General features: G+C 37.1%; 1 protein-coding gene across 1 annotated transcript in view; it reads right to left on the bottom strand.

Moving 5' to 3' along the window:
* LOC126832401 (integrin beta-PS) overlaps positions 1–13,818 on the bottom strand; it is a 35,169-nt gene extending 21,351 nt beyond the window's left edge. The window contains exons 1-6 of the mRNA XM_050563159.2: positions 13,195–13,818; positions 4,880–4,974; positions 4,316–4,429; positions 3,790–3,874; positions 2,960–3,091; positions 1,093–1,189 (exon numbers count right to left, since the gene is read on the bottom strand). Coding sequence (XP_050419116.1) covers positions 1,093–1,189; positions 2,960–3,091; positions 3,790–3,874; positions 4,316–4,429; positions 4,880–4,974; positions 13,195–13,249 — 578 coding nt within the window. The 5' untranslated portion in view covers positions 13,250–13,818. The remainder of the gene's footprint in view (positions 1–1,092; positions 1,190–2,959; positions 3,092–3,789; positions 3,875–4,315; positions 4,430–4,879; positions 4,975–13,194) is intronic.
* Between the last annotated feature and the right edge of the window lie 4,059 nt (positions 13,819–17,877).

Here is a 17,877-nt window from a genome sequence, read left to right as displayed (position 1 = left end):
TACAGGGGCGTTTCCGCACACTCCTCATCCAATTTCAACGGTCAATTGTTCTTTTATTTGCATAGGTAAAGTTGGGTGTTGGAGTTTCCTATTTTTTTATTTCAGTAAGAAATTCACAAATTGACCAATTTTCCTCTATGTTCCGACCTTTTTGAATGATGTTTAGAAATTACAAGTTAATTGTTATTATGCGTATCTGTTAACAATTACATGGGAATTTAACAAATACTTTCTTTTCTCTTTCTTTTTTGCTGTTAGTATGGGGTGAAAGTCGGAGTGCCGTATAGTTTTATTTCAGTTCGCAACATGATCTTAACATGGCCAAATAACTCTTTCATAATCACTAACTACCCGAAAGAGAATTGTAAAATGTTCCTACTATGTCCTTTACAATTTGGTGCGGCTTTGCAACAAAATATCTCTCGTTTAAACTTTGATTATCTCCCTTATCTGCTCTAGTGAGCATACAAGCCCGACATATTTAAGACCTGTAGCAGTGTGTGTGTGGGGGTGGGGGGGTGGCGGGGTGCCCACTTAACTACGTCATAATGGTCATTTTGGATCTGAACAGTAAGTTCGACACAGAAGGGTATCCAGGGTTTCTAAAAATAGATGTGCTTTCAGAATATGAATGCATCTAGAATGTATATATATGAAGACCCCAGGGGAAAAACTGGTGATGTCACGTTTTCTGACTTTTGAGTAAATGAAAATTTCCAGTTTAAACACTCATTTCTTCAGTTTGGAAGATTTTCTTTTAAATATTGCAAGTTTCTGTGAAGAATCATGCATTTAGTGAGAACATTTAAGCTGGTGCACACTCCCATAGCATTCCTATGCTGTATTTTGGGCATTTGATTTGACTGACCATGGTTTGGACATCACCAATTTTTCCCTTTTATGCCTTTCAAAAAACCCTCTGTAGAGAGTGACATGTCCAGTTGATCTTTACAATATTTACAGAGAAGAAAGAAGGGACCAAGGGGTAAAATCATGGGGAAGTAATCGAACAAAAGCATAAATGTGGACATCACCAGTTTTTCCCCTATGGTCTATATTATACGTAAGAGGGAATATTGTGGTATTACTTACTTTGATGGAATCATATAACTAAAAGGTAGTATAACTTTATCCTGGAAATATCCAAAACCAAATTTATAATTCTTCGATATCTCTCCCATTTTCTGAGCTGTAAAATAATATATTTGAAATTTAGCCTTTGAAGATATCTTCCTACAACGCATTATATCCAAGCTACAGAGGAGTAGGTTCGCCTGTCCAACCTCGTGGGTTTTCTCCGGGTCCTCCAGTTTCCTCCAATTGCTAAAGAACCATGTGTTATTCCCCAAATGACCTTGGTTGTGTCGAGTGGACGTTAAACATGACAGTGGACCTGACAAAGGCAGCTTCTAGTTATTCGGGTGGGACGAAAAACCGAGGGCCCCTGTATACATTGGCGTGCACGTAAATGATCCCTTGGTAGTGGGAATTCGATATAAAAAAGGTCATAGTGCCGTTGCCCGGGCCAAATAGCACACTGTATGACGTATGCCCGTCTTCATTATCCCAGTCTGACCAGAACGGTAGGACGTTAAACCCCATTTCATTTGTTTGCTATATCACCCTCGATGGAGGCGCACGTTAAACTTGCAAACGAACGTTCTACACACATCTGGATGGACTTCCAATTCTACATAGGTCTGCTATATCACACTCTGTGGGCGTCAAACCCACAAACAAACCAGCATTCTACACAACGAAATACAAATCAAATTGAAATAGATCTATTGTTTAATCCCAAATTCACATATTCTACAGTTTTCTGCGATAACACTCCTCGGCGTTACGCCAGACAAACGAATGAATGTTCTACATACATCGATATTCAAAGATACATTATGTAAGATTTAGATAAAGAACTGACCATTATTGCTATAATAGCTCAAAAATAGATAATATAAAATGAAAATATTGAAAATTTCATTCAAATTATTCATTCGGAGCCAAGTTATCACTGTTTGTAGTTTCGACGCAGTGGCGGTGCCATGGGGGGGGGGGCAGGGACCATAAATCTGGTCTGCCCTCTGTTTGCCCCCCCCCCCCAATAATTTTAGACAATAAAAAAAAGTATTTGTGGTACGTTCCGGTAATCAATACCTTCTACGGTGAATAAATCCCACATTCCCACTCAGTCATAGACTGTTGTAGAGCATTTCCGACAGTCAATTTTTCAAAATTTTCTTGGGGAGGTTCCCAATAACCCCCACAAGGACTCGCTACTTTGGCGCTCATAAGGAGAATTCGTTAATTCACGTTCGCAAGTCCGTTCGTTTGACATTTTGATCTCTGGTCGGATAAACTAGTAATCAGGCGACGGACGGTATCTGGTCAAATCTATTTATCTCGACGATCGGTGTCTGACTGAATACTGTCAGACAGCATTTCCGGCAGTCTATTTTTCAATATTTTCTGGGGGAGGTCCCCCATACCCTCCATAAGCACTCCATACTTTGACGCTCGTAAGTGGGCTTCGTCGAGGTTCGCAAGTCCGTTCGCTTGACACTTTAACTCAACGATCAGTGCCTGAAATACTGCCAGGCTGCATTTCCGGCAACCTGTTTTTCAAAATTTTCTGGGGGAGCCCCCCCCACCCCTAGTTACCACCCCTAGTTAAAGCTCGTGCCTTTGCCCCCTTAACCTTAGACTTTGCCCCAGCTTTGCCCCTCCATCCACCGACGAGATGTGTGCATTGTGGTAACCAGGGCACTGGTATATTCGAGACTTTTGTTTTGTTAATGAATGTCTAACTAATAGTTTATATAACATTTCAGGCCTAAAGAAAGACCTGCAATAGACAGATTTAGCTCTTACATAATGTATCTGTAATTTAAAATTAAAACTTATCTCCTATTTATAGTTCAGCCCAGATTCAAGAGTTAAAATAGATTAAATCACTTACCTAAAAGATCACCCAATTTGGCTAATTTAGTTTTATGTTCTTTCATGGTGTTTGAAAGATCAAATAAAAAATATAGATCTACTGGATAATTTCTAGCAGCTCGGAATTTCATTTCTATTGTTTTCTTGTAATCTGGAGAGAAAAAAGACAAAGTGACAATACATAACTAGTTTGAAATGGAATAGTATAAGGCTCATTCATGTCAACGAAATAGGCCAAAACCACAGAAATAACAGATATTTGTAACATGGACGGGAATCTTCCTTTGTTCTTTTCGTTGAATAAGTAGATTGTTTTTCCTCTAGTAGATTGGTTGCAGCTTAAAGCGGAAATTGCAAATTTTTAAGTTATATTTTTAAAATTTATTAAAATAAAGCCTGAAAATAGATGGTATCCATAAACAGTCCTACCTATTAAATAATCCTATTAATCCTATAATTCACTATTGCCAGCTGAGAAATTGGCAAAAATATCATTTTCCTCTTCATTTTCAAACGTTTGAATATCGCTACTCCATGGTGGAGAATAGAAAACAAGGGAGGTAATTGGGAGGTAATTGTGTTATTATTTCCTGTGTAAATAAATCTTAAGTGTGAGAATGACACCTATGATCGTATAATTGTGAGTTGACAACCTATTGAGCAAAAGACATAGAAATAATTACGTTTTGACTTTCTTAGAAAATTAGCAATTTCCGCTTTAACCGTGAAATAACTAGGCATGTTCAATGTTATTGCACTCTTTTGCTGGTTTAACAAGTTTTAGTTTTCTGTGCAATAACAACAAGCATGTTTAGCAGGTGTCAATGTTACAAGTTATAAGGAACTTACTTGGTGTTGATTTTATGGTAAGTCTTTGTGGTCGTAGTTGAACAGCATCCCGTCCTTCACTATCACCATCCGATAAAGCTTTATTCTATAAACAAAAACGAATGATATCGAAATAAACCATTTTGATAACAATAGGTTTAGAGTTAACTCCCTTCATCAATATGTACTATGACAAAAATATATCAAATACATTTATTTCAATACAAGGAATGCACGCGGCGTCGACAAAAGATCGAGAAAGAAGGATCGCATCCCACAATTAGTTTTTCCTCTCTAAGATTACCGTGGTCATTATGCAAGAGCTTAATCTGCGTATTTCGGGTCTATCTTTAGGCCTGAAATGTTATCTAAATTATTAATTAGACATTACTTAACTTATCCAGACCATAATCAACTCTCGATGTCATCGCTAGCCTGCGATATTTACTGGATTCGAATCTGATTTGCTGCTCAACGCAACCTTTCAGAACTATGGCATGGATATGTCGGTTAGACACTTATTGATATAATGCATACTGATACTTACTGTTGAAGAGACTACGGTACTAACTGGTTCTGAAATATTAGCTCTGTCACAGCCACTTACTTCAAGTGATGTTATTGTAGCACACCTTGGCTCATCACTAGCGATAAATAATTCCTGGAAGAAAGAGAGAAATCGGGTTTAACGTCCACTCGACATAAACTAGGTCATTCGGGACTAGCATATGGTTCAATTTTATTTCAATAATTCGCTTGTGAGTCTGGGTGCTTTGCGGTGGGAGGAAACTGGAGGTGTCGGAGAAAACCCACGAGGTTAGAAAGGCGACCACACTCCTTGTCACGTACAAGCGGGGATTCGAAACCACGCCACTTGACTCAATGACAGACCTACAGATTTATCCTGGAAGAAAAAGATCTTTAACATACCGTTCGTCATTGACTCATTTCTGTCACGTGTTCTGTATTTCAATGCGATGCGGATACGGCACCTCGGTTTTTAATCCCACCCGAACATCCATACCCTGTTCCTTGTCATGTAAACGGAAACCACGCAATTTTCTAAGACAATCGGGTTTTAGAATTAGCCGAAATAATTTTCTTATCTTACCTCGTCAGAGCACCATCCACATTCCCTTGATGACGCTAAACATTCGCCACATGTTTTTCCCTCGCATACAGCTGCTTCATCAACTGACATACAAGCTACAAAATAAGGTACACCTTTCGTTAGAAACACAAACCAAGGGATACAGGCCATTAATAAGAGTGCGTGGGGGGGGGGGGGCAGCCCAACCAATGTCACTCGGCTTTATGGGGCGTACCATACTGATGTGTGCACGCTGGTCGTTGGCTTCGTAATGCGTCCTATGGAAAGGGCGCGGTTCGGCGCGCTGGGGTGGGGGTGGGGGCTGCCAGGGAATGTGCGAGGGAATATTAAAGTAAGGGGAATATCATCTAAACCGGAAACCACAACTAATGGCAAACATTTAAAGTAATGGCGAACATTTTGAAACACGAAAGTAATTTTCACACCGACACTAAATATTATTGCATTCTCAGTAGATTCCATATCAATTAGAAAAAGTTAAGTGCAAAATGATAAGGCCAGCTCAATTTTTCGTCATATAGGTCACGAGATGTAAAGAGAGCTTGCGCTAATCCCAACCCTAACACTAACCCTGGACCTAACCCAATGCTTACCATAACTCTAACCTACAATCTCGCCAATATCATGGGCCCTAACCTTATTTACATCTCAGCGACCTTGACAAAAATTGAGCTGGCCTTAAGAAATAGATATAGCCTACAATCTCGCCAATATCCTGGGCCCTAACCTTGACAAATAATTCGTGTTTTCAATGTCGAAGACTTTGGATGATATCGAGTTAGAGACTTCGCTACTTTAATATTAACCTTTTTCTTCTTCAAATAAAATTCTAAAACATGTTTTTGATTTATTCAGAAAAAAAATTATGTAAACACTATTTCCTTTTTAGTGTGTATGGGAACACACAATGAAGGAAGCGCTTTGCCGGAAATAATATTATAAAGAAATCAAAACTTCGCCGTCGACGATATAAATTACGCAAATATATGAAACGGAAATAGGAATGCCACCAACTGTTTCAAATTGCATTTTTTAGTCAACGTTGGGGTGATTTGTTTTCTCGGAAAAATCGCTGCAAAAGGTAAAAAAACAACAATCAATTTTGCAAGTGGTCTACAAATGGTCTACTAAACATCACATTCCTATGGAAATGGTTTCGTTAAACATACACTATGCAAGAGCTAAATCTGCCTATTGCAGGTCTTTCTTTAGGCCTGAAATGTTATATAAACTTATTAACAAAACAAGACCATAATCGACTCTCGATGGCATCGGATACTCGAGATTTTAACTAGATTAAAACGGTTCGCCATTTAAAAATTTAATATAAAAATGGGAAAGCTAAGTCCCGATTATAGCAGTGCGCTGGTTATCACTGTGCACACATCTTGTCAAAACTACAAACAATGATAACTTGGCTGAGAATGAAGTAATTTGAATGAAATTTTCAATATTTTCTTTTTTTATCATTTATTTTTATCTATTATAGCAAGAATGACAAAATCTTTATTAAACTAATGTATCTTTAATGGTAAGATAATATTTATAATAGTAATTAAGGATACAGATGTCGCTACGGAAATACATGTAAGTGTTGCTCTTCTAGTGTTTATTACAATTTGACATAACACACGTCAAGACCTTATATGTAACCTAATATGGAATTTTTACTTTTATATAACCGTCTTTGTAATTATATTTTTAAATATGATATGAATGTTGATTGATATAAAGGTCACCACCGGCTTGTGAATGGGTACAGAGTACATTGGTACATTTAAAAATAGCATTAACAGAACGAACACTCCGTACAATATTCGGGTAACGATAAAGCTACTGCAGAACCATGTCGGAAATTACTGGAATATGTCGAAGAAAGTCGACTAGCAAAAAGACAATGAAATGGAAATTATCTATTTAAACAATTTACGACAACAGAATTGAAAATATACCGAAATGTGGAAATTACCGGAATTTATCCAAGTATGTTGCTCTGCACAAAGACAGGTCACAATTCTGTGGAATGCAAGTACTGCTTATCTGGGGGATCACGTGGCTAAGTTGTTAAGACGCTGGCTCGCTAGCCCGGAGGTCGGGTGTTCGATCCCTGCATTGGCCGAGAAAGTTCATCCAGATTTTCCGGCGTGGTTTCCCCTTGCCAGTGATGCAGGACGGAGGGCCTGACAAGAACAGCCGTCTAGTCGTTCGGATGAGACGAAAAACCGAGGTCCCGTGTACATATTGGCGTGCACGTAAAAGATCTCTTGGCAGTTGGAATTCGATATAAGAGTAAGCCGTAGCGCCGCTGCCCGGGCAAAATTTGCCTTATAGCACATTAGCCCAGTTTAGGAGCAGAACAGTAGGACGTTAAACCCCATTTCATTTCATTTCGTTACTGCTTATCTATAGGCTTCTCTAGTCATATCAAGCTAGACAAGAAGGTCGAAACGCCGCTTAGTAATAAGCAGTAATTGTATTCCATATATATCATTTTTGCCGTTATATTCCAGTTCAATTTAAACAATTTATACTTGCAAAAAGACAATAAAATAGAAAATATATCGAAACACGAAACGGTTATTTATAAAGACTGAGTGAACCCGGATATTGTTTAAAGGGTATAACTGGTCAAACACATTCCAAATATAATATTACCACAGGGACCTTTACAACGGTAGATGCGTAACAAAGTTTTGATGAAAACAGAAAGTGACACAAGCAAAAGGATATATAAGGATTATTCGTGATTTCCTATTGCTTGCGTCACTTCCGGTTTCTTCATATCTTCGTTACGCATCTACCACAACAATGGTCTCTGTGTTAATATTATATATGGAATGTGTTAACCAGCCCTATCACACTGACACCCACATTGTCCTCTAAGTTTTGATTTTTTTTTTGTCAAAATATATCCACATTGGTGACAAACATTCAACAAAACGTATTGACATTTTGCATAAAATCTGATAAAAACGTTCACATCGCTGACGAAGATATCCAATACACTAATGTCTCTATAATGTCACCGCAGGGAAATAATCAGTTTTCTTATGTAGCAAAAACTTGTCTGATAAAAATGTAAGCAGTAACTTTCTCGGCCAATATCGGGATCGAACCCGCGACCTCCAGGCTAGCGAGTCAGCGTCTTCCTCACTTACCCACCGTGGCTCCCTTATTTAACATAATAAGAATGAATAAACAGTCTCTACATTTGAATATTAATCGCATATATTTTGATTAATATAATTTGTAAACTGTTTTAACATTCAGTGACTTTACAGATTGCATAATTTTCTGTCCATGATTAATCGGAAATGACATGGGGTTTAACGTCCTACTGTTCTGATCCGACTGGGCTAATACAAAAGGTTATGATTAATCATAAATGAAATGGGGTTTAACGTCCTATCGTTCTGCTCCGACTGGGCTAATGAAGACGAGCATACAGTGTGCTATGAGGAAAACTTTGCTCGGACAGCGGCGCTAAGACCTACTCTTATATCGAATTCCAACTTCTAAGGGATCGTTTACGTGCATGCCAATGTGTACACGGGACCTCGGTTTTTCGTCCCACCCGAACGACTAGACAGCTGTCCTTGTCCATGATTAATCAAGATTAGACCCAAAAGACCCGATGCCACTTCTAATTTGGAATTTACATTTTTGTTGCACTGACGTATGGATAATATAATTTTCTTTACCCCAAAACAATATTTTGTAGAACACCCCATGCCATTTCTAAGTGCGGGAGTTTACATATCTACTACGTTTTTGCTTCACTGGATAACAGTCATACATGTAAAGGGACAGAAAGACATCAACTGAAATTAGGTTGATTACAGAATTGGGCTAATTGAATCATTTATATTGTAATATTCAGCCAAATCGTTAAAGGTCCAAATAACAGTTTCGGTTATTATGCATTATGACCGAATTCGATTAAAATGTGGGTCTGCGTTATAAATGGACTACGTGGACTTAAAGCGCCGTTCTGTATTATGACTAATGTACGTGGACCTGCGGAGGCTCAGTGAGTAAGACATTAGCTCGCTGACCTGGAGGCCTGTGTTCGATCCCAGTGTTGGCCTCGAAAGTTCATCGGGGTTTTCCTGGCAAAGGTCTACGTATAGTCGTTTGGTTCGAACAAAAAGCCGTGGTCCCGTGTACACATTGGCGTGCACGTAAAAGAATGCTTGGCAGTTGGAATTCGATATTAAAGTAGACCGTAGCACCGCTGTCAAGGCACCATTTCCCTCATAGCAAGGCATGTGCCCATCTTCATTAGCCCTGCTAAGCAGAACAGTAGGCCGTTAAACCCCATTTCATTTCACTTACACTTGCTGAAAGCGTCAGTCTATTTTATGACTGAACTACGCTAAAAGCGAGGATCCACATTATGATTGACGTTTAACGTTCACTCGATACAAACCAGTCCATTTCGGCACTAACATATGTAATAATTCCATAATTCGCTTGAGTGTAGGGGTCGTTAGGAGTTGGAGGAGAACGAGGGACCCAGAGAAAACCCACGAGGTTGGGCGAGAGACATTACTCCTCGTCACGTGGCCGAAACGTTGATCTACTAATTGTTCCTCCGTGCCGACACTTATTGATTATGTACGTCGTTGATATTACGTATCCGTGTGCAGCAGAACGATTTACCCAATACTTAAAGGAGATAAATCGCTAACATTTGGGACCTAGAAATTGACAAAAGTGGGTCGCAACGCATATAATACTGTAATATGAATGTATATAAAGTGATTTACATTCAATGGTTTCCGTTTTTACTCCAATTTCAAATCAGTTATGTTCGGCGAAATAAGCCAGCAGTCTCAAGCGAGTGCAAATTTCTAGCGTCTCTTGATACAACTGGGGCTGAAGCGCATTATGGTACACGATTCGTGTACCAATGGTAAAATGTTTATTTTGTCTTAAATATTGGATATCAAAAACCCATCTTTTTCCGGTAAGATCACAACATGAATGTTGATTTAATTTGACAAATAAATCGTGTTTTCAATGTTGAAGATTTTGGATGATATTGAGTTAGAGACTTAGCTACTTTAATAATTCCAAATACCACAAAACACCACCTAAATATTGCGAAAAACTAACATAATACTATACAAAAGAAGAAGTCAGTTCGCGGCAGAACGATTTACCCAGTACTAAATACTACCAAACACCACATACTACCTAATTATTGCCAAAATCTAACATAATACATGTACTTCAATTATACAAAAGAAGTCAATTCGCAGCAGAACGATTTACCCAGTACTAGATAGTACCAAATACACAAATGCCACCTAAATATTGCGAAAAAATAACAAAATACTTCAATTATACAAAAGAAGAAGTCAGTTCGTGGCAAAACGATTTACCCAGGACTAATTACTACCAAATAAAACCAAATACTACCTAAATATTGCGGACAAACTACCGTAATACTATATTTATAGAAAAGAGAAGGTTAATTCTGGGAATTAGCACAAGTTTTGCAATAAACCGGATAAGTGTACATATTTATGGTATCAGTGTGTTTGACATACATGGACATGTATTGAAATATAAGAATTTTAAATGTAGATTTGAACTAGTGTACAGATAAGAATGGCGAATGTGTAATTATTTCCACAGAACATCTGGTTTTATAAACTATTAAATTACACACAAAGAGATATACATGTAAATATTTTAAATTATTCCAGATTATCTTAATTTCTGACATCAGGTTTTGTTTAGTCCACCGAATATACATATTTATTTGTTTTCCTTGAGTGCCAAAGATACCCATCCGATACCCACTCCACTTCTGTATTGGTCACCTTTATAAACAATTATTTTAAACCAGGGAATGGTTATGGATTCTCAAGCATAGCGGGTCCGAGGGTGGGATATTTTTTTCAAATTTCGGAATACTTCTGATTGAATTAGGCGTATAATCGATTCTCAAAAGAAAATCAAAATTTCGAAATGAGTTCAACGTTACTTTTGATTGAATATAAATCAAATTAATTAAATAGCTCCGTGGTCTACAAATTAGTTCTTATGTTGTATTTTCTATAACCAAACTTTTCTAAATCTTGCTGCAAGTATCTAGTTAGAGTAATTGTATATAGTTATATGTCGTCCGGGAGATTGGATGGCTGAATGGTTGTACGTGACAAGGAGCAGGGTCACCTGTCATGGATTTTCTCCCGGTCCTCCGGTTTCATCCCACTGCTAAAGACCCCTACGCGCAAGCCAATTATTGAAATAAAATTAAACCATATGTTAGTCTCGCAATGACCTAGTTTGTGTCGAGTAGACGTCAAACCCCATATCGCTCTCTCGCTCGCTATGTCGTCCGACTACCCGAAAATTACTCAAGGTTTCAGAAAAGGTATAAAACTCTCAACGTTGTGTGTTATAGTTGCTAGAAATCAACCTAATCCTAAATGATAGTTGTTGTTTTGGAATGCGAACGCTTTCTGTTACAAATATAATGTCTGCCGAAATACTACGCTACATCCCTTCTATCAAAGGTACATATCTTTTTCACTCGAAAACACTATGGACTTTGCCTCACTGTTTTCATTATTTACAAAACAATTCAGCAATTGTTTTCAGCACCGTGCTTACTATACTACAAATGGCATGGTTCAAACAGAACCGTTCTAAGGCTTTTTAAAATCAATTCTAAAGAATTTGGTTAATTCTATATCTATAATAAAGTTAGTTAATTCTATAACTATAACAACAGTTTGTTATTTCTATATCTATAACTAGTTTGTTAATTCTATTTCTATAATAAAGTTTGCTAATTCTATATCTATAACAAAAGTTTGCTAATTCTATAATATCTCGAACAAAAGTTTGCTAATTCTATAATATCTAGAACAAAAGTTTGCTAATTCTATAATATCTATAACAAAAGTTTGCTAATTCTATATCTATAACAAAAGTTTGCTAATTCTATATCTATAACAAAGTTTGTTAACTATATATATATCATTAATCACAATTTGTTTAATTCTATAATCAAAAATCAAATGAAAATTTTGTGTTTATTCCATATGCAAATGTTTGTTGATACTAAAGTGAGGGTTTTACTAATACTTTATGGTGGGTTTTCTTAATACTATAAGTATAGGAACAATTTGGTTATTTGAGTGGCATTTTGAGTAACGTAGATTGGGAGATGCCTTTCATCATAAGAGTGGGGGGGGGGGCTGTATCATACGGCAAGACGAGGCGTATCTTTTCCTCATAATGGAGGGTAGGAGTTGTATTTTCATCATAACGCAGGGTGGGGTGTATTTTCATCATAAGGGAGGGTGGGAGTTGATTTTTCATCAGTGGGGAGGGGAGTGTCTGTTCTTCATAACGGAGGGTGGGAGTCGTCTTTTCATCATAAGGGATTCTATGGGTTGTACGTTATATAGCTGCAAGCTTACCGACAGTAAAATTGACGGAAGCCTTGGCGGACGAGCAGAGACGAGCAGAGACGAGCGTATTGACTCTCCCGAGTTCAGCCGCTGCCGTGGCAGAAGGATGGAATGGTTGTAATATAGTCACGTACTGTGTTGATGTTATTGTTTATGTTCCTGTTGTATTTATTGTAGCTGTTTCATATTCTGTTACCGTCGATAATAAATCCTTAAGAAGAAATTGATCTCCTGTTATCACGAATAGTGTTACAGTTTTGGGAGTTGTCCTTTCATTCTAAGGGAGGTGCGAGTTGAATTTTCAATATAAGGGCCACTGGATAAAGTGTTCGAGTTTCCAATTCAGCTGTTTAAGCGAAAAGAAAGAAGTCGGATCGCTTGTCTAGCCTCAGAGTCTCTTGAGCAATATGCCAGTTCAAATGGTATAATATTCATATAAAATGTGATATAAAAACTCTTATTTTGCCTCGATAACCGTGCAAAGATTATATATGGATTATGATCAAATGAAATGAAATGGGTTTAACTCCTACTGTTGTGCTCCTACTGGGCTAATGAAGAGGGTTACGCCATACAGTGTGCTAGGAGGGATATTTTACCCGGACAGGGGCACTATGCCCTACTCTTATATCGAATTCCAACTGCCAAAGGATCTTTTACGTGCATGCCACGGTTTTTCGTCCCATTCAAACGACTAGACAGCTCAGTTCTTGTCAGGCCCTCCGCCCTGCGCCACGGACAAGGGGAATGGATAGTGATCAGTAAATTAAGTTATTTTTATAATAAGTACAGTAATTGTATATATAAACTTTATTGAATCAACAGTATTTAACGTAAAACGAACTACATGTAGTCCCCACAATATAAAACAACTCTACTTACCATAAATACAAATAAATAAACATAGAATTTTGTTTAACATCTTGTGTTTAACCATACTGGCGTCTCTCCGATATGACACGATACTCTAAAAATACACAGAACACACAGGATCAAATTTATATCACTTCCCTGTTATCTTCATTTTCTGTATATTTAGACCAAAATTAACTGCCAGTGATGACATCTATATCCAGACGTTCGTAACACGTCCTTTGCACGTACCACAAACTTGATAATCGAATAATCCTTAACAATATGTCAGAACATTCATTTCTTATCATACACAGACGATAAATATTTCCGCTGGGAGCGTCATGACTATTCTTCTACACAAAGAACCGGACTACTTACTGATAGCTCCGTTTATCCAGTGTGGAATTCTATATTTTCCTGTTTGCATACGGCTATTATAGAAGGATATAAGAATTTGCAGTGTAATACCGGAACGCCCTTTAGTTATTAAATGTGCTACATAAACACAGGTCCGTCGAATCCAACGGATCCCTCACTTAACCAATCATTTCCATATTTAGACAAGTATCCTACATCTATAAATCATAATAATAATATCAATGACGTTCATAAATCGGCTATATCGAAATAATATAGAAAAAATATGTTTAAAAATAGTTCATTTTAATCAATCGTACGAGAACTAGCCACCCCTTGTGTGTATGTATAGTGAAAGTATGAATGAACATAACGTATAATATACATCAATAATTATAAATAATGCGATAGATTATACATGCTAGTGAACAGAGGTCACCAATATGCTCATTTATACGAGTAACTCTATTGTCAAGTATTTAACGTCTAATTTTCAACTGCGTTCCGTGTAATTAAATCAGTCGTTATAATAGAGTTAATTATGGGCTATAACATTGTTCTCCATATTATGTATCATAGTATGCTGGTTGTTCTATGTCATGCGCCATTTCTATGATCATTATGACTGTTAAAGTTAACTTCGTCCATTTAACATTGTCGAAATTATTTTGATTATTAAATAATGAATCATTTGAAAATAGTAAACGCCAATTAATGGAAATCAAGAAGAAAGAAAGTTGTTTATAGTACTAATTCAAATAAATTAAACACCAATAATGTCATACCAAAGAGTCAAGTTATTTCAAAGCCACCAATTTCACACTGATTTTGCTATGTTGTTTCAAACACCCAATATCAATCATCGATACTTATTTTACATTTGTATGCATGTATTTCGATACCAAGATTTAATATTGAATGGATGCCCTTTTTGTCACTTTATAGCGAGAGAGAGAGAGAGAGAGAGAGAGGGAGAGGTGGGGTGTAACGTCCCTCTCTCTCTCTCCCTCCCTCTATAAAATTGAACAATATGTTAAACCCAACATGACCTAGTTTTTTCTAGTGGACGTTAATCTCTCTCTCTCTCTCTCTCTCTCTCTCTCTCTCTCTCATAGAAATATATAATTGTATGGATACAAATATATATATATATATATTAGAGCAAGAGGAATTTAAGGGCCGTTATATTAATTTCGATGTTCGTACTATATATATGTTATTGCATCATTATTATTATTCAAGATAAATAAATGCGTGCAATGACACATTTCCGTTTGGTAAGTTCAATATATTGTGAGTAAGTCATATTGATGAAGGGAATATACATGTCTGTTACATTTGTATCATTATTATTTAACAAAAGTGCTGTCGTTGAATGGCACAGTCCATTCCAAGACGGTACGGTACATTCATTAATTTCATGACATTGTAAACTGAAATCCTGAACGTGTGTCATTTCATGAATGTTCTTTTTAACCAAGCATGTGAATTCTTTATTTACCATTTAAATCCATTTCTATATAAATTCCATAGTCATTATATTATAACTATGCGAAAAATAAGTTCAGTTGTCCAATAAAAGCTTAAATATTGCCTACATCGGTGTACCACAGGGTGATCTACTGAGACCATTCTTACTTACGTTTCTTTGGATACGTATTTATGATGTATTACTACTATTCTGTATGCAAAAATGTAATTATTAATGCATACAAGACGCAACACATAATGTATTAATGTAATATTCATTGCGGATAAACTTGATCCGTTTGGTATGCACTGCAATAATGTTGCTCTATATAGAGGGTATGAAATTGGGTTTAACGTCCACTCGAGACAAACTATGGTTCACTTATATTTCAATAATGCGCTTGTGCGTAGGGGTCATTAGCTGTAGGAGGAAATCGGAGGACCAGGATACAACCCAAGGGGTTGGACAGGCAAGCCTACCCCTTGTCGCGTACACGAGGGGAATCGAGACCACGCCAATTAACACGCACCTATATGTCATCCCTCTTAGTGATTTTAGAGGTCTAGCGAATATTCACTGCTAATCAGTTTGGCACGCGCTATAGGAGTCATTGATCGGCGCAGTGTTAGACGCCACACGTAGAATGCAGGTGAATATATATTAAAGGAGCTAAGTCGCTAATAATGGGACCTAGAAATGGACACAAATGGGTCGCAACGCATACAATAATGTAATATGAATGTATATAAATTGATTTACATTCAATCGTTTCTTTTTTACTGTAATTTCGGCGACAGTTAGGTTCGGCGACATACGCCAGTATTCTCAATCGAATTTCAATCTCTAGCTTCTGGTTATTCCAGTCTACGGCGTTAGTATTTATTGGGCATGCTTCCCAGATAAGGATATAGCGTCACCGTTTGACATGAATTCTGGAATATGCCTAGCCTCGTTTTTCGAGTCCCTTATTACAAATAGCGCTGAAACGCATTATAGTACACGGTTCGTGTACCAATTGTACAATGCTTATTTTGTCTTAAATATTGGATATCAGAAGCCCATCTTTTCGCGGTAAGAAAAGAACATCGATGTTGATTTTAACCGACAAATAAATCGTGTTTTCAATGTCGAAGATTTTGGATGATACTGAGTTAGAGACTTAGATACTTTAAGGTCAGTCATATTGCTTTCATCACGTCTATGAAACAGATTGTTGCCGTGGTTTCGATTCTCCGCTTGAACGTAACTAGGGTCGCCTGTACAATAACTTGTGGGGTGTTCCAGGTCCTAGCCCCCCCCCCCAAATGCTAAAGACCGCTAAGCACAAGTGAATTATTGAAATAAAATTGTACCATATGTTAGTCCCGAAATTATGTAGCCTGGGTTGAGCGGACGCCTCTCACTCTCTCTCTCTCTCTCTCTCATTACAAACCATCTTATCTACTTATCTATCTTAAACAGACACCAATAGGATGGGTATTATGTACTTGGCGTGGGAATCAGTTAAATTCATCCGTCATGTTAGTTATCACAAAACGGTGCAAATATTATTGCCTTAAAGATCCTGTTGTTAATATTATATATCATTACTCTGTGGTTCACTGTGACGTATACACAAATACCAGACAAGCAGATCATAATTACGGAAAGGAAACAAACAGATTAACCATTACACTTTAGATTCCATCATCCAGCCAATTTTTAAAATTAAAAGTTTAAAGATGCTCCAAACAATTGGGTCGGCCTATGGGTTTTTTCAAACCAAAATAGAAAACGCACAGTGAATATAATTATAAAATAAACGATCTTATATTAAGCTAATTGTAATATATTTTTAAAAAACTGATTGGTATTGTAAAAGGATGTTGAAATATAAAATATATATTGAATTTTTTTCTATTTATTTAGAGTTTTAAGCTGTTATTATTTTAAAAGTATTTTAACCGGTGGAATCATAGGTTCAGTCCCACGATTTTAGCATTTGTGGATGTGGATCAAATATATAACTATAAATGGGAATATTTTGGTGTTATCCTGTTAGCCCAAACTAAAGATCCTAAGCACAAAAAAAACCCAATTTATTCAAATTTACCAAATGTTTTTCCCGAAACAAATTTATTGAATTACATGGACGCTAAATCCTATTGCTTGTATACTAAATCTGGTGCATTTATAAATCTGTAAGTCACTAATGTGATGAAAACTAGTAGTTTCAACAATAAATGACTTAAAGATGGAATTAAATGAAATGGGGTTTAACGTTCTACTGTTCTGCTCCGAATGAAGACTGGCATACGCCATACAGTGTGCTATGAGGGAAATTTTGACCGGATACTACGGCCTACTCTTATATCGAATTCCAACTGTCAAGGGATCTTTTTCGTGCATGCCAATGTGTACACGGGACCTCGGTTTTTCGTCCCATCCGCACGACTAGACAGCTATCCTTGTCAGACCCTCCGTCCTGCATCACTGACAAGGGAGAACCACACCGGAAAATGACCTCAAGATGGATGCAGCGTAAGATAAAAACCAAATACAATCAACCGTAGGTTACTATAACGTCGATAAGAAAAAAGTTGAGATAACTCTGGCGTGTTTAGAGACTTGGGTGTTCGAGAGAAGAACTACCATATCTGAATCGATCCTTACTAGTAGCCCAAATACGAATATTGCCGAATTCGACTTGCAAAATGAGAAGAATCTGATGATGAGAAATGACACCAGTTATTCATGAAAAAGCAAGCTTACATCAAAAAATTGTCTCAATTAGGTTTACGTAAATCTTTATTTCGGTCTTTAATTATTTGACTAAAAGCCACTTTAAAGACAGATGTTACAACTATGCTTACGATCATCAAGTCTCAATCACGTATGTAACT

This window comes from Patella vulgata, chromosome 9, assembly GCF_932274485.2.
Source record: "Patella vulgata chromosome 9, xgPatVulg1.2, whole genome shotgun sequence".
NCBI lineage: Eukaryota > Metazoa > Mollusca > Gastropoda > Patellidae > Patella > Patella vulgata.
The sequence above is the reverse complement of the archived record's forward strand: the minus strand, read 5'-3'. Positions and strand labels throughout refer to the sequence as shown.